Raw genomic sequence first — 23177 nt, 5'->3', positions numbered from 1 at the left:
TTTTTACATTTTTTATTTTTTTTATTCTTACGTTGAGCGTAGAATGTACTTTTCATTTGTCTCTTTTTTATTTGTGACTCAAGACGGCTTGAAAGACGGGTTGAATGAGATTGGATAAGTTGTATAGGTATTGGTCAAGCATAAGGATTACACCTGCTAGGGCTCACAATTTGCAGCCTCAAGCTAGTGTCATGAGTTTAAATCAACCAAGGTCAATGAGTAGCATGGGGACGGCTCAAGGGTATATCAACAGGATGTATCCACACAAGTTATATGGTTATTATGCTAATGGTGGTGTAAGAGCAGGTCTTGGATATAATGGGTACGACGCACGTGTCAACGGCCGTACGTGGTTTGTAGTTGACAACAAGTTCAAGAACAAGAGTCGAGGTAATGGTTTCTTGGGTTATGGCAATGAGAACCTGGATGGGCTGAACAGGGGCCCCAGAGCGAAGGCGTCTAAGAACATAAGGATTGGAAAGGGTAGACATCGTAGAACTTTATGTAATTTTTGGGGCATGATTGGTTGACTTGATTCTTTTCCTTCGTTTACTTGGGTAAATTTTGCACTTTGGGAGGTATGGGCTAAGTATTTCATGGCTCGCTCTTCCTTTTCTCTTTCTATTTTTTCCTTTTGCTTGGGATTTCTTCCCAACATGAATCCTTCAATTTTTTTTTTTTATTTGGGCTAAAAGGTGGATGGTTGTGGTCTTTGAGTCACGAGGCGAGACTGAGTGAGCCTCGTTTGGTAGGCCTATAGTGGACCTTCAACTTTAGTAGGCCTAGGGTGGGCCTTTAATTTTAGTAGGCCTAGGGCGGACCTTTAAATTGCCTTACTTTGCAAGCGTATTTAGTCGTTTCTTAGAATGTGCAAATAGCGTAGATTCGAAATGTTATTTTTACCTTATTGAAATTTAACGAAAGAATTACATCGAAAATAATTTTTTTTGTTTCTTTTCAGAATCCAGTTTCTGGGATTTAATTGGAAGTTGTGATTTAGACTCGAACTTTCATTAAATTTTCTGATTGTAACCCGTGTATGAATATAAGGAGGTGACCTAGACTCAAAATAATGACGTGGCGTAAGCCTATAATACTTGACCCAGCGACTCTATGACTTTGGCTAATTGGACCATAACTTTTGTTGGTTGACACTTTAGATTTTAACCCTTGGGTGTTCATTTGTCATGCGCCATTTTGCTTAATGTTGGCAAGGCAGTTAATTGGGGAGATCGAATTTTTATTTTTGCAAGACTAGAATCATTAGTGCGGCTTCTCTCTTAGTGTGTATTGCTTTACCCCAATGGTAGCCTTATGGTATGCCGATTTGGGTATTTTCATGGTTGGTCATGTTGCATTCATGGAAAATCTTTTAGTCCGTACTTAGTAGTATTTCAAGGAGTGAGTGACTCGAGAGGACTATGATAGTCGTGACACAATGTGATCATAAGCCTTGAGGCCATTAATTTTGTGCTAATGGTATTGACACCTTAGGTTCACTTTGGGGGTTGTGCGACTATGGGGGAATGATTTTCAGAATGTGACTGTTTCCATTTTGCAAATACTATAATATATTATTTTTATTGGTGAGAGAGAGTATTGAGGCCGTGGATTCTTAGCAAGGGATTACAATTACATATGGGTGCTTAAATGTTAGGAAGGGAGACTCAATATGGTTTAACCTTTTAATTTGCAGAACGACACCAAGCATTAGGACCGATTCAATGGATAAGACAACTAAGACTTAGGATTTGGATTGTACTTTGGCATAGCCTAGTCTAGACTCGGATTTATTTATTTTTTATTTGAGCATTTATTTTTTCTTGAAGACTTTATTCGAACATTTTTTTTTTGAATACTTCGCCCATGTGACATTCAAGGTCGTTTAATTAGCATGTTTGGTTTTGATGCCGAGCATTGTCATCGTAGGAGGCCTAACGACGACACAAAGAGTTATTTTATTTTTTTACAAGTCGCTTTTAGAATCGAGTGCCTTTTCATACGCCCTCGCAACAATTTTTTCGAAAAGTTTTTTTTTGCTACGTATATTTTTTCATGCGCGGGCACCGAGGCTGCTGTGCCTGACCAAAAGGCCAGGCAACAACTTCAGCGCCCAGCTATGGGCGTGAGAAATTTCGGCGCCCAGCCAGGGGCGTTGAAAATGCGTCCCTGGCTGGTTCTCGTTTTCTGCTTGCGTCTACTTTTGTTTACGCGACTTCGATCTTGCGTGCTTGCCTAATAACGTCCTTTACGCGTTGTGCAGCGTTTGTGGGATTCGTTACGGCCATCCCGAGCGTCGCTTATTTCTGTGGCGATCGTTCGGGCTTGCGGAACACGTATTTTGGTATAACTCTTTGGCCAATTGGTTCATGAATGTTTGGGCAATTTTTAAGGTCGTTGGTTTTCTAGCATTATTTGTCTAGCGTTATTCGTACGCACAATCATAACATAGTCACATAGTTCGCTACACATAACTACATTACAAACATGGATTTGAAAATTAAATATGTCACATAGTTTATGATAGGCTTCTATGGGTAGTATTTACGCCTGGCTTGGTACCGCTTCTATCGTAGATCCAACACATGCCCCGGTCGAGGTAGTGTCTTCAACAGACGAATTTCGCCCAAGAGGCCAACCCGCAAATGCAAGCCAAGGGGGCATGCAGGCGAGAGGGACCTAATGAGCGAGCGATTGGGTTCGGGATAGGTGTACTACCAGCACAAGTACCGAGTGGGAAACATGCGCGGCGTATGCACCCCCCTATTGGCGAAAAAAGGTATCCTTAAGCCCAACTCCCGAGGGAGCCGAGATTCGTTATGCTGTTCTGCCCGTTCACATTAATATGCTGATTTTCAGGTCGTCCCAACTTGATGGGGAAAAAAACGCGGGGTAGGATCGTTTCACCCTTCGGCTATTTTGATTACCTACAAGCACGAGTATTTCCTTCACTATCCCCAGTGGAGTCGCCACTGTGAGGGGGTCGAAAAAGCACGAGGCTAATGCGTGACCTCGTCCCTCGTGGGTGTGACGATTCTTTTATTCAATCAAGTGTAATTGGATTTCCTGTGAGTATACACCCAATTGACTAGTAATATAGGAGTCGCCATTCAGTTTTTAACAACAATGAGAAAAACTGACAAAACCCGGTTATCGTGACATAAAGGGAGTGCAATTATGTTTGACCACGACGGCCGTAGGTTCCCTTGTGATCCCTGGTGTGGGGATCTCTCAACATACACCCGCAAGGTAGAGATTGAGGGTTCGGGGGACTGTAACTACCGAGAGGAGTACTTCGCTCGTCGATAACTCCAGAGGCAGGATATCCTTACTAGCTCAGCATAAATAATTGAAGGGACATGCGTTAACTATTAAACTAATCTGAGTTGATTTTAGCAATATGCAACATATAATACTAGATCGATCATGATTATCTGATTTAGATTGCATTAAGGGACCTAGCATGATAATCCAATTTCCGAAAAATATTATATTTGTTAGGCGTGGTAGAACAATCAGATTTAGTTAGTTTAACAGTTCATAAAAAGGGCGAGGAAAGCAATTAAATCACCGAAGAGGGACACATTACGACGCACCCTTAAGAGGTGCTTCACGGTTCTCATAAAACTAACCACTTTGACTTTGCTATTTCTCCTTTTTATTTATCGAATCTCAAATTATGGGACAGGATACGTTCTGTTCGATTTATGGATCGATTACGACAGAACGCGTGAACAATTTCGCAGCGTGAGGCTTAGGCTAAGGGTTGGAGTCAATACTCAGAATATGAATTGTGTGTTTGTCCCTTTTCACGTCGAATTTGGGGCTGTATTTATAGGGAAGAGTTTGTGGAAATATAGAATTGTAGAGTTCTAATCCACAAAGAATTAGGAAAAAACACGTACCCAAGTATTATCAGCGCCCAGGCCTGGGCGCCGAAGATTTCGGCGCCCAGCTCTGAGCGTTGAAAATAGGATCCAGGCAATTTCAGCGCCCAGGGCTGGGCGTTGAAATTGCTGTTTGGGCCGTTTCTTTGTCTGATTCGGATTCCTAGAATCCGGAGTGTTTGAGACTTAATCGAGTCTTTTAGTGCGTATCAATTTCATGATGGAATGCATCTGGGCCCGTTACGAACTCTAGGCTCGTTAGGATTTTAATTAATACGTAACTCTTATTTCCGAATCATATTAGGAATAGGATTCTCTCGCAATTTCTATCTCATTTAGGATTTATGTTGGAGTGCAACACCTAATTCTGACAGGTTTCTATCTTTTATGACTTGCCACTTTTAACAACTACCCATTACGGCAGTTACTATTTTTAGCAGGTTTCCATAAATAGCAGGTTTCTATAAATAGCAGGTTTCGGGTGAAATGAAAAGGGGAATTGAGTTTCGTTATTTTTTAGGAGATGCGTTGTCAAGTGGAGATTTACGCTTTCATCATCGAACCTTCCCTTTCGGGAATGGGGACAAATGTAGGTGTCTACAGTTAGCCCTGATAGGAACACTCTTTGCCTTTAATGACACAGTTTCTTCCAAGATAGGAACTTCAGGTTCTACCTCCCTTTTTCCAGAGAAACTTAACACCTTATCCACCACAACCAACTTCAGATTTCTTAGGAATTTTTCTTGAATAATTTGAGAAGGGGTTAGGGGTTGGGATTCATAGGAACTCAGGTCAACTGCGAATTTGTTGAATATGGCAGTGAGTAGAGAACCATACCCAATTTTGTATTTACCAGAAATGCAGTGGGCTAGGTGTTTGATCATGATGGCTGGAAAATTGATTGGAACATCAAACTCAAGGCAGTAGATTAGGCATGCATCATAAAAACTGACATCATCCCTCTTTTGAGTCCTAGGAACTACCCCCCTCCAAACAAGGTTGAAAAGCAATTTGTGGAGTGGTGAAAGAAGATTGTGGTTAGTGATGGATGATTCTTTGAGATTTCCCCCTATGTTTGCAACAATTTGATTACTATCAATTTCATTTATCGTGATTGTGGTTTTCTTTTTCACATATTCCTCAAAACCCTCATTGGGTACACCAAACAGATTGGACAGATAAGTTGCATCAAAAGAAATTGGAGTTCCATTGACAATGCTGGAAACAACCCCATCTTTACACTCGAAATTATCACATAATTCATTGACAGCTAAGGGATAGATTGGTAGTCTTGCATGTGTATCAAAGAGGCTTACCTATTGTTGGTAATCGAGAATTCCAACGAGCTGTTCCAATTTTTCCGATTTGCACCACACATAGTTGATCGCAAATCCACCAGTGAGACCCTTTGCCAGTTCCTCTAGCTTCTCTGTTTCCCCCTGAGTTTCAGCCTCCTGTTCCTCAGTCTTGTCGATTTTTTTGTCTTTTGGTTCTTGAGGAAGATCGACGGCCAGGTGGTGGAGTGGGACTTTGGGTTTCCATATGTTGGTCGGTCCACTCGCCGTAGGTGAGAGCGAGTACACGGGGTGGTTGGGTTTGGAGTGGAGATGGTGATTTGGTTGGTGATTGAGCGGGTGAGGTTTCCATCGGAATCGGAGAGTTAGGGTTTCGTTTTCTTTTGATTTGGAGATGTTTGATGGTGTGATTTGAGGTACTCATGGTTGTAGGCGTTTTATAGGTGTAGGGAATTTATGAGGTTAAGTGGGAAAAACCGTGTGGGAGGTGAAGGAATTGAGAAAGGGGGATCGATGGAAGGTGAAGAGTTTCTTTTATATTGCTGATTTGTTTTGGAACGAAAAAATAGGATTTTGTTTTTTTAAAAATTAAAAATCGTAACAACTTTTCATTTTTGTTTTTAAAAAAATTAATAAAAGTTGCTTGGTTAATTTTCTAATATTTACTGATTTATTAGGAAGGTGCTTACCTGGCTTAAATGTTGAGTGAGTCGATCTTTTACGATGGTAAGCTTCAACTGTGTTTGCACACGAAAATTGTGTTTGAAATAATAAGTATCATACACCATTGTTGTTGTCTTCGTCTTCAGAGGAACTTCACTTTTGCATTTATCTTATTTTGATCATCCCGAGTTCCATCCTCATTTTCTCATGTTTCTCCCTGTTTAAGGGCTTAGTCAAAATGTCAGCAATTTGATGATCAGTTTGGCAAAAATCTAATTTAATTAAACCTTTCTCAACATTGTCTTTAAGGAAGTGGTGTCTAATGTGAATGTGTTTGACCCGGGAATGATGAACCGGATCTTTTGAAATACAGATAGCACTAGTGTTATCACAATATATAGGAACACAATCATAGATAATACCAAAATCTCTTAACTGTTGTTTTATCCATAGAATTTGTGAGCAACAAGCTGCAGCAGCTACATACTCAGCTTCAGCTGTGGATAGAGCAACAATATTCTGTTTCTTGGAACCCCAAGAAACCATACATGGACCAAGGAATTGTACCATACCTGATGTGCTTTTTCTATTTACTAGGTCACCTGCATAATCAGCATCAGCATATCCTTTTAGCTCAAATGATCCGCTTCTTGGATAGAATAGGCATAGGTCATCAGTTCCTTTGAGATATCTAAGTATTCTTTTTACAGCAGTTAAGTGAGACTCCTTTGGATTGGATTGGAATCTTGCACATAGTCCTACACTGAAAGAAATGGCAGGTCTACTAGCAGTTAAATATAGGAGTGATCCAATCATACCTCTATACTTCGTTTGATTTACACTTTTCCCATTGGGATCTGTGTCTAATCTGGTGGCTGTTCCCATGGGAGTGTGGTTCACTTTAGCAGAATCCAGCTCATATTTCTTTAGGAGTTCCTTCACATATTTTTGCTGGTGGATCATGATTCCATCCTCTGTTTGGTTGATTTGTAGACCAAGAAAAAAGTTGAGTTCCCCCATCATGCTCATTTCAAATTCACTGCTCATTAGGTTAGCAAATTCCTTGCACAGTTTTTCATTAGTTGCCCCAAATAATATATCATCTACATAAATTTGAACAACTAATAAGTCAGTTCCTTTTGATTTTAGAAACAAGGTTTTATCTATTCTACCTCTTCTAAAATCATTTTGTAAAAGGAACTTTGAAAGTCTTTCATACCAAGACCCGGGGGCTTGTTTTAGTCCATAGAGTGCTTTATCTAGCTTGTATATGTGGTTTGGAAATTCAAGATTTTCAAAGCCAGGTGGTTGTTCCACATATACATCTTCTTCTAGGAACCCATTTAAAAAGGCACACTTAACATCCATTTGATAAAGTTTAAAACCCATAAATGCAGCAAAGGCAATTAAAATTCTAATGACTTCTAGTCTAGCAACAGGAGCAAAGGTTTCTTCGAAGTCAATACCTTCTTGTTGATTATAACCTTTAACAACTAACCTTGCCTTGTTCCTTATGATTGTTGCATGTTCATCTTTCTTGTTCCAGAACACCCATTTCAGTCCTATCACTTTTTGATGTTTTGGCTTGGGTTCCATGTGCCATACCTTGTTCCTTTCAGTATTCATCGAATTTGTAGTTTTCAAATTCTGTTCCATGATCAGATCTTATATGGATCAGTTGATGACCTGTAGTTTTCTGGATTTTCTTTGAAAATGCAACAAACTCATCAAACGTTTCATCCTTGCTTGTTAGAAATGTGACCCAAGTAAAGCAAGAGTAATCATCAACAATAACTAAAACATACTTTTTCCCACTTCTGCTTTGAATTCTCATTGGGCCACACAAGTCCATATGGATGAGTTCCAATGGTTTTGTGGTGCTTACCAATTTCTTAGGCTTAAAGGAACTCCGGACATGCTTGCCTTTTGCACATGCATCATAGACTTTATCATTTAGGAACTTGATTGAGGGGAGTCCTCGAACCAGTTCCTTTGATCTTAGTTTGTCAAGCAGTGAGAAACTAGCATGTCCAAACCTCCTGTGCCATAGTAGGGGATCTTCTTCAAAGGCACTGAGGCAGGTTAAGTTGTTCCTGGGAACTGTATTGAGATCCACAGAATATGTGTTCCCTTTGCAAGTTCCTTCCAAAATAACCTTCCCAGTGTTATTATTAAGGATTTGACAATTTTCAGAAGTAAAACTTACAGAGTTTCCTTTGTCACAAAATTGAGAAATACTTAGTAGACTGTGCATTAAACCCTCGACTAAAAATACGTTTTCAATGGCATAGGAACTTGACCTTCCAACTTTTCCAATTCCAACAATTTCTCCTTTCATGTTGTCTCCAAAGGTCACAGTTCCTCCATTGTAGGCTTCTAGTGAGAGGAATTTAGATTTGTCTCCTGTCATGTGTTTGGAACACCCGCTGTCGAGATACCACGAGCTGTTCCCCTTCACTAGAACCTGTAAAGAAATCAAAGGTTAGTTACAGGAACTCGGGTTTCCTCGAGTTCCTTTTCAACTACAATATCTGACTTCTTAACCCACTTTTTCTTTACATAATCTATGTTTCTTTGATCTAGTTCCTTCATTTTAGAGCATTCAGTGCTTACATGATTTCCACTGCCACATGAAAAACAGACTTTTACACTTGGGAGTTCCACATACTTTTTCTTATGACTGGCTTTGTGATTGTAACCTAAACCTTCTGTTCTCTTGGATTGAGCATTTTCAACCCACTTGGGAGGAACTTTAGGTGGTTGTTTCTGTGCCATAGCCATGGCTAGTTCCCTCTCTAGTTTCTATTTCTGTTCCTTTGTGGTGATCAGATCTTTGTTCAATCTTTCTAAGTCGACATTAAAAACTCCCATGTTAATCTCCAAGGACTTTGTAGGATCTAAACTTAGATTAAACATCTTATATTGACTGAGTTGCACTTGTAGAAGGATGTTCTCATTTCTAATTTTCTCAAAGGATTCATTGATAGTGGTGTTTCTATCTAGCAATTCAAAGAACCTGCCTTGAACATCAGATCTAATGTTGTTCAGATAATTTATGTGGTCTTTACTAAGTTCCAAGGCTCTATCACTTTGTGCTTTTAACATACTTAGTTTTTTGTAATCATCTACAGTTTCTAGCAATAGTTCAATTAGTTTTGACTTTGAGAGACACTGAAGAGTGGAGGAACTTACTTCTTATGATGGAATTGGTTCAGTTCCTTCTGTTCTTGCCATGAGGCAAAGATTTGCAGTTTCTTCATTAGGTTGTTCCTCATCGTCTTCTGAATCAGTTGCTTCGCCCCATGCAACTAGCATAGCCTTTTTAAAGTTAGGCTTGTGGAAGGTGGATTTGTTGTAGCGTTCCTTGACCTGTTCCTTTCCTTTTCTTTTGTCGTTTTCCCACTGAGGGCACTCACGAATTTGATGATCAGTTTCTCCACATTTGAAGCAACCTTGCTCAGTTTTGGAACTGACAGTTTTCCTTGCAAAGTTCCTTCCTTTCTGGTTTCCAGGTTTGAAGTTCCTGTAGAGCTTTCTCATTCTTCTGACCAGCATAGCAGCCTCTTCTTCATCTAGTTCAGACTCATCGAGTTCCTCTGCTTTTAGAGCAAGCCCCCGATTTCTGGAGTTCTCAGGAACAGCAGCTCCAAGGTGCAATTCATGTGTCATCAAGGAACCAGCAAGTTGTTCAATGTTGAATTTTGTAAAATCCTTGGTCTCAAACAGTGCTGTGACCTTTGTTCTCCAACGATCATCTTGAGGCATGCTCCTTAGTATTTTTCTTACCTGTTCATCTGTGGGAATGATTCTACCAAGGGAAACTAATTCATTTGTTATGTTGGTAAATCGAGTAAACATTTCTTGAATAGTTTCTTTTGGAAGCATTTCAAATCTCTCATATTTAGACATTAATAGATCAATTTTGGAACGTTTTACTTCATTAGTTCCTTCGTGGGTTACTTGTAGTAATTCCCAAATCTGTTTTGCGTTCTTGTACCCCATGACCCTATTGTGTTCATGGGGTCCAAGTCCACAATGCAAGATTTTAACTGCCATAGCATTCATCTCATATTTATCAAAATCTTCTTTAGAGAATTCAGACATGGGTTTAGGAACTACCTCGTTTTCTGCATTGGTCTTTGTTACTTCAAAGTCTCCAACTTCAATCACACGCCAAACTTGGTAATTTTCCGCGTTGAGGAATATCTCCATTCTGTTCTTCCAGTATGAGTAGAATTTGCCATTGAACATAGGTGGCCTTTACGTGGAGTAGCCTTCTTCCAGTTTCTCTTGTGTATTCATACTATCAGGAACTAGACTCAAACAGGGTTTCCTGTGGTTTTATTGAGTACTGGCTCTGATACCAATTGATAGTTTAATAGGAACACGCACAAGAAGGGGGGGTGAATTGTGTTTGGAACTTTAGTGAGTTTCTTTTGACTTTAAAGCAATTAAAGGAACTAAAAAACACAGAAACAAAAGTTACTCAATTTGAGGAAACTTCTTGACACTAATCAAGAAGAGAAAACCTCAAAACTCTTTTATATTAAGATAATTCCTCAATTACAATAATATAACAACTTGAGTTCCTCTCTAATTCAAGTTTCTCACAGTAATCGACTCTGACTACCCTCTCTTTTGCTTCTCTCTTTTCTCGACTTTAACGCAAAAGTCTTTACAAGATTACTCAATCTACTCTCACTCAGATTACAATTTGTTTTCAAGACTCTAGATAATAATAAAGCTTTTAGATATTTATGGAACTTAGGAACTTGAATTTGCTGGGACACAAATCAATTTTATAAACTCTTTTGAAAGCGTTTGATAGATAAGAAAGTTAGTAGAATATTTGTGTGTTTTTCTCAGAAAACAGACGACCCTTTTTATAGAGATAATCCTTAGGGTTAGTTCCCTTCAAATCTCAACTGTTCACACAACTACACTACTTGGTCTCCACGATCCATAACTTGTGGATCAAGGGAAGACCACTTCCCTGAAAACTTCCTTAGAGAAAATCGTGGTTTAGACTTTGTCAACCACTAAAAGATTTGCGAAAAATACTTAATAAAATAAATCAGATTTTAGGAGAAGTTATTAGGGAAAGTAAAACTGTTTTGACTAGAAAGATAAAAACAGATTTTATTAAAGTAAATTTTATTTATGTAATTTTCCTTAAAACTTGCTAGTAAATATTTTGATAAAATCTTAATAAATATTTAATTAAATATCCTATAGTTCCATAACTTATCTTATAGCTATTATTATTTTACAAAAAATCTAAGAGTATTTAACTACCTAGCTTCGTGTTTATCCTTTTACTAGAGCTACCACTCAGTAGCTGCAATGGTTCCTACTCTGGAACAGGTGAGTTCCTCCAAAGGGACAGAGGCACTCATCATATGGAAACTTCACCCTTCTGTGCATTTGTTGTTCCTCTGATGTCTGTAAGTTTATAGTTCCTAGCTTTGCGCATTCCACCTCTGGAACATCAGCAGCCATCTCAAGTTCCTCTCTGGAACAGAAACACTTTACTTGTAGACACAACAGAAACTTTAATCAGGAAGTTTGCTATTTGTCATCAACCAAAATCAGGGTCAACACTCATAAATCATAATACTTTTATAAAACTAACATAACAATGTTTTATATTATTATACGAAGTACAAAACTAGCTTACATAACTAAGTAAACAAATTCTTACTTGAATAAACTAGGTGAACATAATAACATGAAATCCTGGCCACTACTCGCATCCGTCGTCCCATTCGGCACCTAAAATATAAAACCAAACGGTGCCGAAGACTCAGTAATGTACTATCCGAGCAACGTAAAATCATTTCAACTCATTTTAGTTACTAAAATAGGGAGAATAACGTCTTCCACGATGGGCCAGTGCCCATAAGAGCCTGTGCTCAACTAACCTATTTCTCGCAATTTCTTACTAAATTTTCTAAAGTTCTTCAACAAATTCGTGAACTTCTTAGACCATCGTAGTCGTTGATTACATCTTAAACAAGTTTATCCTATGGTGAAGGGTCCCGGACTTTACTCCGACGTCAGCAAAAGAGCTAGAGGTTCATTTCTTTTTTACCATATCGTACTATTAACTTTGATGTTCATTATCTCCTTAAACTTTGATGTTCATTATGACATAATTAACATTATACACTTTTATATATTCATCCCGACAACACCCGACTGTCACCGGAGAATGGTTGTTGTATCATGCGATGACCAGCGAATTCAATGAGAAAAGAATAATGGCAATGGAACTAATTGAAAATAGTCCTGCAATATGATTGGTGTAATAATATTATTTTGGCTATATTGAAATATGGCACTAGAACTAATTGAAAACAGTCCGGCATAATTGCAATTATACTTGTAAATATGGGTTATTTAAAAAATATCATTTAATTGTAATTATACGAGGAGCCTAATTTATTTTAAACTAATATTCACCTTTTCGAATTTCTCTGAAAGTTCGCCTCATAATCTCGTATTTTATTACAATTATTTCGATCATATGTTGGTATTTTTATTACCATCCCTTTATAGTAAAATATCATTGTATAAGTTAATAGTCTTTTTAAATTCTTAACTACAAGAAAGAGAAAACTAAACATCTAATCAAAATAAGCCATCAACCTCTCATCTTCCTTGCACTCCTTATAAATAAATTGAACTATCAACCATTTCATCATATCACAACACCATCAACTCTATATCATCATCATTTTCAACAAACAAATATCATCATACATTTTTCCCGAGGTATGTGTGCGTGTTTTATGTTATGTGTGGCGTGTATCTTCTTTAATTTTCTATGGCCAAATCTCAATTTCCGTCCATGTTTATTATGATTATTTTAATAATCATTTATTTTATCTTAGATATTACGTTGTACATTATATTATCACGGTTGTTGATTGTTTTCTCTAAATATTATTTAGATTAATTTAGTAAATAACCTTAAATGTTATTTATTTATATATTTATATCTTACAGTAAACAAAATTTATGAATTTACATAAATAATTTAAAATTTCATAATACCTAAAAATTGTTGTATGTCGAGCAATGTAAGTTATTTTAACACTTTATAAATTGCTCTCGTGCATTGCACGGGCCAAGTTGCTAGTTTGATTAATCAATAAAAAAATGTAATTGCACATAATAAAAAATTAGAAGATCTAACAAAAAAAGAAAAATTCTCTTGAGTGCGGAATAACCTTTAGGGGAGAAACAATAGTTGGGAATAATTTAAGGTTTATCTCTAATATATAAGAATAACAAGAGTGTCTATTTACACTATAAATGGTTTACAACAACTTAATTTTACAAGTAGAGTTTAAACTCAATACAAACAGTTATTCTCTTACGCCAGTAGGGTATTTTCATCCGCAAGAAACTGTAATCCATTTCATTTTTATTTAGCTTAATATTATATTATTCAAATTATGGCGTAATAAAATAATATAAGTATTGGCTCATAGTTTATGGTCCAATACTTAGGAGTCATATAATATATATAAGTATTGGCACATAATAAAAGTTTTATCCGTACTTTTGCTTCACTCGATATGATGATAAAAATAAACTAGGAACACGATTTAAGTTTTATATATCTAGGTGACAAGTGTGATGAATAAAAAAGTGTCAATATGTATAAATAATATAAGGAACCTAATATATTCTATACTAATAGTAGAACATCATAGTAGAAATAATCAAGTAGAAATAATATATTATATACTAATAGTAGAACTCCTCAGTAAGATACATTTTTCACGAAGAAACTTGAATCCATTTCATTGTTCTTTAGCTTGTGTGATTTGTTGTGGTGATTCGAAGTTTATTTTTAATTCCATTAATATAACATGAAATTCTAGGAGACTAATATCACTAGAGGAAAAAAGCTCAAGTGCGGGCTCATTTTAAGGGATTAAGTGCGGGCTTTTACATGTGCAGCACATGGCATGCCCGCACTTGATGTTTCTCAAGTGCTGCCAAAATATTGGCAGCACTTGATACTTCAAGTGCTGCCAATTTACAAAATGAGCCCGCACTTGACAAATTTAGTGCTGCCAATTTTGCAATATGAGCCCGCACTTGACAAAGTTTGTGCTGCCAATTTCGAAAATGAGCCCGCACTTGACAAATTTTGTGCTGCCAATTTTGGAAATTAGCCCGCACTTGACATAAAAATGGCAGCACAAGCATAAAAAAGAGCCGCACTTGATATATAAATGAGTCGCACTTGATTTAGAATTTTGTTATATAACTGGTATCCCTGCTACATATATTATACAATTAGACCACGCCCACTAGTTAACCTCCATAAATCACATAAAACAAGTATCCAATTATATAGATAATTAAATTAAATAGCATATAATTGTAAATATAAAAATAGATTACACTACAATCATATGGAAAACTAGCATTCATAATCTATGATTTACTACAAGAAAATATCAAAGACAATCGCTAGTAATGAAGTTTGCCAAATTGTCTTGAACTTCATTTATCTCCTCCGTAGTGAAGGGTTTCTCCTCGGATTGTTGAATACCTATACAATTAGACCACGCCCACTAGTTAACCTCCATAAATCACATAAAACAAGTATCCAATTATATAGATAATTAAATTAAATAGTATATAACAATAAAAATGACTTATTTCGCTCCTAACTTTAACCTAATGAACTTAACTAATTATTTTAAACCCTTTATATTTTAACATATTTAGTTTTATGTTTAAGAGACTCATTCCCACCTACTTTGTTCAAGTTATGCACATTTAAGGCTCGTTTGTTCATTATAGGTCACATCTATATATTATACTAAAAGAGAGGAAATCAAAGTGGTGATGACAAATGTCACTAATTGATTGGCCTCTCTTTTAGATATAAAAAAATAAAAAATAAAATACTTGATTGTAAATTATTTTGTTACCTTTTTACCCAATAAACTAATAAAGTATTTGATTCTATTTTCCTAAAAAAAAGATGTGATTCTATATATGAGGAATACTTTATAAAATCTGTTTTTATATTTTGGGAACAAATATAACAATATATGATTATATTTTTATTTAAAAAAATATCCATTATACTGATTATGTAGTAGGATATTTACAAAAAATAATTAATGTAATCTACCGAGTTTGTACTTACATAATTAGAATACAAATAAATTAGAAAATCAACGAAGTATTAATATAGTATAAAAAAGGTTACTATAATATTTTATAATAATTTTACAACTAAATTCGATAATTATAAGTAATATTTTACTATACTTTAAAAAATAAAGTACGGAGTATGTAACTTCCTTAAACACGAGAAAAGCTTGCGTAACCTAATCTGTGTACTACTCTATTATGTAACTCCTCATTTTTTTAGACGCAACTCTTTTATTTTTACACTAACTATTATATTCACACATCTATGTAATTTTAATGTTATTTGGTGACTATTAATATAGATGATGAATATAGTCATGTACTCCGTATCATTTTGTTGGATTTGTCTAAATACTTACATAATACAAATGTAATACCCATATCATTTACTGCAAGTATAATCTCTTTAATAAACAATAATCTACTTCAAATATTTAATATGGCAATAAATGTGATAATAAACTTCGTATATGTTTTTACTTAAACCTTCTAATTGCTTTGGTAATAAATCAATTACACTATGAAATATTTATTTACTTATGGAAATAATTTTTTTGATTATTTTTAATACTAAATAAAAATAGAAGATGTAAATATGCATATTATTCTATTCCCAATCGGCTTATGTAAACGTTAGGTAAATATGGTGCACTAAGTAAATTACCATTTATAATGAATATTCTGCGAAATATATATAGCATAAATATACGAGTACTACGTAAGTTGTCAGACACTACCTTAAGCTGACACATATCATGTAATTTTTTTATTATTAATCTAAAAATTGATATATTCTACAGAGTACAAGACACTATGATGTTTCTATCTATTTATATACTATACTAAAAGAGAGGGTACCTCAATGTGGTGTTGACACATGTCATTTTTAATTTTACTTTTACTTTTTATTGCTTAAAAGCATATCATTTACATTACTTCGAAGTATATAGATAATACAATCTATATTATTGAATATACGGTATAAAATAATATCTATATACTAAATTCAAAAAACTATTTAATTTAAAGATGTTATTGACTTCTATTGTCTATCACAAAGATATTATGGAAAATATTAGAGACAAAGTATATGAACAATACCAAAACAATATAATCATTATTTAACATTTTTTATACGTTAACTAAAAAGATATTAAACAAAAACTTTGATCAAATTGAAATATATATACTCCGTACTAGAATGTATGTTTATTAGGTTGCTCAAAAACTATATTTTCTATGTTCATAAATACTCGCAACGTTTGATATTTTTACACTATTCACATATTCCACTTTGACTATTATTGGTGATTTATATGTCAAATAAAACATAGCCATGTGGGATTTTGTTAGATTTGTCTCAATACGTATTTTTAAAACATCAAATTTTTATAATTTTTTCTTGAATAGAATTAAAGATATTGACGATCTAAATTATGCATTGGCATCGTGAAAGTGACAAACTTTGCGAGTATTTAAGAACGGAGGAAGTATATTTTTTATTTTTTCTTAACATAAAGTTATGACCAAAATGTATGTTTTTATTATTAACATATATATAAATGTACTAAAATGTATGTTTTATCCAAATGGGTATATATGCATGCATTCTATATACACTGCGTAATATAATATTGGTGAAATTACGATATGACTATTATTCAATCATATGTACTCCGACTTCGTAGTATTTAAAATATGACTATTACAAAATTGTACGTACTCTTACAACATAGTACTTATACTATTATAAGAGTCTCAACAATTATTTTAGTAAATGTATTAAATAGTATTTTCTCTATTTTTTTTTATTTACAACACTTCCCTAAACGAAAAAATTGCAACACTTTTCTAAAACAGAAAAGTTGCAACACACCATAAATGCAAAACTATTTTGTATAATTTGACATTTCTACCTCACTTTACTCTCTTTATTAACTATAACCTCTCAAACACCAAATAAAATAACATAACTCATTTTCACTTATACCCTTATATTAAAGAATTTTGATTCTTTTTTCTTAAAGTGTGATAATGTGTATGTTCCAACTATATAGAAACGGAGGAAGTTATATCAAAAATATCACTTCTTTACTCTTTCACAAATATTTTATTCAATAGTTCTTATGTCCCTTTATTTTCCTCATATTCATCTTTGGTGTGTCCGTTTGAGATTAATCCATACATTAAACGAAAAATTTTCCCACTTGCTCTCTCTCTATCTCTTCTCTCATGTGACTACTTTATCAACTCATGTTCACATTTTATACTCAATTCTTAATAAACTGATTTTTGGCCATGGCGCAATCAAAAGGGTCGGAGTAAGTTTATTAGAAAGTTAACTGAAGGTAACATGAATTATTAACCAAATATAGGAATGTCAAATTGTCAAGTGGGGCGGGTTTTGGGGAGATCCTTATGCAACGCCCCAAGTTGGAAGGGTTGGTGGAAAACTTTAATTTGGTGGGTGATGCGGATAGAAAATGTATCTGCCTCGAGTGACAAGGCAATGTTGAATTTTAGATTTAACCCTCTCACCTCACATACCCTTCATCTAATTGATTATGAATAACATTTTTAACAACTAACCTACATATTACAACATTTTATTTATTTATTCAATTACTCTAATAAGACAACCAAATTGGAAAATACTCTAAATAGGGTTTTAAATTAAATTGAAAACTACCAAAAAAAGGGTATATGGTTGGTTTGAGATGAATTTTGATAAATGGGTGGGTGATGGAGCGGGAATGAATTTTATTTTGTAGGTCGGTAACGTACATATATATCGTCGGTGGCGGGGATAAGGATGATATTTTAATGTGAGTACGGGTGCGGAGGGACAATCCTCCGCGCCCGCCTTTCCTTGACTAAAAGTTATCTCTAGCGGAATAATGTACATGATGTGTCTAAGTGATAAGTGATCGGGTAATGAGATAAATGCGGGGCGAGTATTATGTGAGTATATTTTGTGTATTAGTTCTACAAGCTCTATAGAAATAAAGGGTATATGAGAATTACTTTATGTTTGACACGGGTAATGAATGAGAATGAAAGTAAAAACTATCCACGATTCATTTTAATTTAGAAGAATATCTACAAGCTTTATTTTGGTTAATTGTCTATGGATATAGTTTAGATTTCATGTCAATTTAATAGGGAGTATTTTGTGTAGTAGATGTAAATCGTGCATCGCACGGGTGCTATACTAGTTTTAACTAAAATAGTTTATTCCGGTCTCAACTTTCAAATAATGAACCTAATGAGTATTTTAAACCCGTAACATGTTTATCATACTTATTTTAATGTTTCTAAGACTCATTGTCACCTACTTTGTTCAAGTTATGAACATTTAAGGCTAGTTTGTTCATTTTAGGTCACATTTTGACTAAAAATAACTTATTTCGCTCCCAACTTTCAACTAATAAACCTAAATAAGTATTTTGTGTCGTTTACATGTTTAATTTACTTAGTTTTATGTTTAAAAGACTCATTCTCACCTACTTTGGTCAAGTTATGCACATTTAAGGCTCGTTTGATCATTATAGGTCACATTTTGACTAAAGTGGCTTATTTCGGCCTCAACTCCAACTACTGGACATAAATAAATATTTTAAACTCTTTACATGTTTATTAGACTTATTTTAATATTTCAAATACTCATTCACACCTACTTTGGTCAAGTTATGCACATTTAAGACTCGTTTCATTATTATAGGTCATATTTTGTCTAAAATGTCTTTTTTCGTTCCTAACTTTCAACTAATGAACCTAAGACTCAACAAGTTGAACTCTTTTACTTGTATGCTCAACCCTTTAATGTACAACTGCATTTAGAAAACACGTATAATTTCATAATTTTCCATGACAGTAAGCTAAGTAAAACTTGTACTAGTCAAGTACTTTTATAAACATAATATTCAAGGTACAATTTATGTACGTTATACTCAGAAAGGAGATCAAAGAAAAATGGGGCTGCAACCACCTAATCATTGGCAGATTGTATTGTTCTTTGGCAGTAGAATATGAAAGAAAATATCAATTTAATTATAGAAATTTTGGGTAGGCTTAACTTACATCATAAAAAAATGTACTTGGCTATAAAGCAACTGGATACCCTTCAAGTCCAGTTCTCTTCACGAGTTTTTTCTGCATTAATGTTGTAATATCCCTGGACTCCCTTGAAAGTTTGATAAAAGGTGCAATAATAGATAAGGTGAGAAACGATTTACTAGCAACATGACAATCTTGGGAAAGGAATGAAATACAAAAAACCTGAAAAAGCTGGAGGATTCTTATGGTGGAGTCTCAGTCTGCAAACAGATTTATATTAATTAACGTACTTTAGCTATAATGCAGCACGAAAAAGAAACAAACAGAAGATAGCAGCTTACTAATGCATGTATAGTGCAATCATATTTATGTCAAGCAACAAGCTGTCTAATACAGACCAAACAACAAGTTCAAGCCTCTGACTTTCCAACACAGTAGAGCCACTTACTTTCTAGCAACACACATGGAATTAAAGAGGCAAACCAGCATAAGGGAAGAAAGATCCAGATTGTCTAGAGGGGGGAAAGAAGTAAAACGGAGAGAACCTGAATATAAAATCATTATATTGGGAAGTAAAATAGGTGTCCAAGGGCATAATTTACATGCATGTAGCTAAGAAAAAAGACCTCGTGTTGACCTGTATTCAAAATTTGTCACACTGACTTGAACCATTGATAATTTTCATTTCAAATACAAGTAGTACATGTATTAGTTAAGTACACAAGCAAAGGAAAGAAGAATGCCAATAATAAATTGAGCCTAACAGCAAATATCAAATTAAAGTAGACAAAAACTCTAGCAAACTCTGATATGATAATTCCCTTTCTTAATCAAATCTAGTTATTGAATAATTTAAAGATGAATCAATCAGTGAGTACTTCCAAGCATCAACTGGCTAATCAAGCTCTTCTAAATCTAGAATTCAAGTTATATATTTAGTCTTTACACAATATTATCTGAAAGTTAACTCAAAACTTTCCACCAGTTTTTACTGTTCAATAATATGATATAGAAGTCATATATAATGTTTTCTATATGTTACAATCAAAGCTTCGGAGGAGAAATATGGGAGAAAATCATGACTCAATTCAAGTACCTAATACCTATTGCAACCAGTCATAATCAACTATACCCAAAAACCAATAGTTATCCTTGGGGCTCTAATGCCTACGCGCAATTGCAAACAGACAAGGATAAATGTAAAACAATTCCCACAAACCAAAAGTTATCCTTGGGGTTCTAAGACAGACTACCTTCTATAGATTGTTATAATACCCGTAGTCTCGTAGATAAACAGTTACTCCTCCCTTATTTTATATTCTCAGGCAGTAGACCACTATTTAAATTCTGTACAAGGTATTACTGTCTATATCATATTTTACATCATAAAAATCAACTCTGATTGAAACAACTTCATCTTAAAAATAATTAATATTGCATCGTATAGTATATATAGACAGAGTTCAGAACTATACTCGTGTTCAGGGCTGGTAGTGATAAACCACATTGAACCTTGACCCAGGAACAAGGCAGATTGCCAGAATAAAGCAACCCGAACACGGAACTGATAGCCTGTGCAAAGCGTGGATTTCCTCTGTAAAAGCAAAGCTCTTGCAACAATGAAAGATACAGATGTTACCAGGCTTACATAGACCCCATACAACACATCAAGGAAGGAGTCATTGAATCATCAAAACTAAATAGCAAGACTAACAGAAAATCAGAATGTGTACCTGAGATAGTAGACTGAAGCCATTGAGATTGATGTACGCAAGTCGTAGCGCTAGCTTGATTATCTTAACATGCACTACCTTTATCCAAAAACTCAGTTGTAACCACCAAAAAGTTAGAATCACATGGATAGTAAGAAAAAATCAAATTGTAAAGAAAAATTCATTTCAGTAAATAACTATTTGTTATATGTACTCAAATACTTCTCAAACGGTAAAAAGAGGCTTCTAAAAGAAACTCCAAACTTAGCAATCTAACTGACATGAACTGCAAATTCAACTAGAAAACATAAAAGAAAATTCAGCTAGAAAATATCAGTTCTCACTTGTATTAAGATCCCTATAAGAAGTAAATTATGAATTTCACAAAAAGATATAGTACGCAGAAAACTTCAACGGAATGAAACATATATAGTAATGTATGTAAAAAGGGAACATAATTGATTGCAGGTGGAACCAATAAGCTATTGACACTAGCAAGACGTAGTGATAGTTCTCACTTGAAACTGCAACCTACCAGAACTGATGCAAATTGATATCTAACTGGCCTAAGATAGATCTGGTCGTATGACTTGAACAATAATGTCTTCCAAGAAGAATTGACTACTGTTTTTTTTTATCTCACTCAAACGGTATCCTAACCAATTTAAGCCTTTGATGAAAACTAGCTAAGACAACCAATATAATTATAAGCAAAAACCCCTGTCATGGCTGTGGATTAATGATCAACCACATCTTTTAAGTCAACTATACCAACAACAAAACTATATAGTACATCAATCAATAAAGAAAGGAAAAGGAATTAGATCAAAATTTATCCTCCAATATAGAACCTTTCATATATCACACTATGATTTTATCACATAATCTAATAATCCCCAAATTAGTAAACTCACAGCAGAAATCCAAGAACAATAAATAGCAAGTTTAAAATAAAATGAAAATCCAAATACATAAAATTTTCCAAAGGCAAATGACAAATAAAAATAAATCCAGTAAATTTTGATACACCACACCCTTCAATCGATAAGAACCCTATAATAATACACAAACAAAGAAAGAAAAATTGAAATCACATGGACATTAATTGCAATATTACCTCAGCATTACTGGAACCGAATATAAGAAGAGAATCATTAGGTTTCATAGTGGAAGCAATATTGTTCCTGAGCTCCTAAAAATCCAATTCCAAAACAATCAACTAAAAGCCTAAATCAGAAATTACAACACATTTGATCCTAATAGTTCCAATTTATAGGGAAGTAGAGACCCAATTCACGTAATTTCTCAGAAATCTATTCCAAAATAACAAAAATAAAACCTAAATCTTTCAAATTAACCAAAAAAACTAATTCATCATTACAGTAACAAGCTTATCGAAAACAAGTAATTAAATTTAAATTACAAACCTATAAGATACAAGGAGGAGCGACGCGGCGGTGTGGAACAGCAGGGACGCAACAGTGGGGGAACAACAGCGGTGAGCGGCGAGGGAACATATGCGGCGATGCGGCGGTGGGGGAACAACAGTGCGGTGTGTGCAGGAAGTTTGAATTTCGCGCCCAGAGAAGAACCAGAGAGGTGAAGGAGAGAAACCAGAGAGGGGAAGAGAGAGAGAGCCGGGAAAATGAAGTTAGGTTGAACCAGAGGAGAGGAAGGAGAGAGAAGGGGGAATGAATTTTTTTGGAAATATTTTGTGCGGCTCTTTCGTAAAATAGCCCGCACTTGAACTCAAGTGCTGCCAATTTTCTAAAATGAGCCCGCACTTGCGAAAATATATTTTTTCTTTTATTTTTGTACTCTCAAGTGCTGCCAATTTATCAAATGAGCCGCACTTGAAGGGAAGCACATGACAATTTTTCCTCTAGTGTATATTCTATACTAACATTCACCTTTTCGAATTTGTCCGAAAGTCCGCCTCACAATCCCGTATTCTATTTTAATTGTTTCAAGATCATATGTTGGTATTGTTATTACTATCCCTTTATAGTAGAAAATCATTCCAATAATATTATGGGAATAACCTTTAGGGGAGAAACAATAGTTGAGAATAATTTAAGATTTATCTCTAATATATAAGAATAACAAGAGTGTCTATTTACTCTTAAATGGTTTACAACAACATATAATTTAATAGGTGGAATTCAAACCTAACACAAAGAGTTATTCTGTTACGCCAGTAGTTGATTTTTATTCGCAAGAAACTGTAATTTTTAAACTAATGTGATTTTTTTTGTTTCGACATTTCATGTGAAATTCATCAAATTCTTACATTATTCCAATACTAGTATGAAAGCATGATTTCGTGGAGAAACGAGTAACATATTATAGTATAAGTTTAAACCATGTACAAGTAGTAT

General features: G+C 34.7%; 1 protein-coding gene across 12 annotated transcripts; it reads right to left on the bottom strand.

The window, feature by feature from the left end:
• Positions 1 to 14159: 14159 nt before the first annotated feature.
• LOC110805352 (uncharacterized) lies at positions 14160 to 22529 on the bottom strand. 12 transcript variants are annotated; one of them, XR_008924237.1, is made up of 7 exons: positions 22227 to 22522; positions 21917 to 21991; positions 20821 to 20898; positions 20563 to 20681; positions 19310 to 19347; positions 19112 to 19205; positions 14160 to 14417 (listed from the first exon to the last, which is right to left on the bottom strand). XR_008924237.1 is itself a non-coding variant. In XM_056833296.1 (6 exons), exons 2-6 carry the CDS (start codon positions 21962 to 21964, stop codon positions 19189 to 19191), a joined length of 300 nt encoding a protein of 99 aa, XP_056689274.1. In that variant the 5' UTR covers positions 21965 to 21991; positions 22227 to 22522; the 3' UTR covers positions 18911 to 19188. The 12 variants fall into 12 exon arrangements, 3 of the variants coding, with proteins under 3 accessions (XP_056689274.1, XP_056689273.1, XP_056689272.1); XR_008924236.1 differs by having other exon boundaries at positions 14170 to 14417; positions 19112 to 19214; positions 22227 to 22521; XR_008924239.1 differs by having other exon boundaries at positions 14190 to 14417; positions 19112 to 19347; positions 20563 to 20697; positions 22227 to 22518.
• Positions 22530 to 23177: the final 648 nt, after the last annotated feature.

Source organism: Spinacia oleracea, chromosome 6, assembly GCF_020520425.1.
Source record: "Spinacia oleracea cultivar Varoflay chromosome 6, BTI_SOV_V1, whole genome shotgun sequence".
Lineage (NCBI taxonomy): Eukaryota > Viridiplantae > Streptophyta > Magnoliopsida > Caryophyllales > Amaranthaceae > Spinacia > Spinacia oleracea.
This window is presented reverse-complemented; position numbering and strand designations above follow the sequence as displayed.

Coding starts and splice junctions, on each gene's coding strand:
- LOC110805352 (XM_056833294.1), bottom strand. CDS start 21,964: ATGAAACCTAATGATTCTCTTCTTATATTCGGTTCCAGTAATGCTGAG. Junction 20,682..20,820: donor GCTTCAGTCTACTATCTCAG/GTACACATTCTG, acceptor TTGCTTTTACAG/AGGAAATCCACGCTTTGCAC. Junction 19,348..20,562: donor ACTACCAGCCCTGAACACGA/GTATAGTTCTGA, acceptor ATCTGTTTGCAG/ACTGAGACTCCACCATAAGA.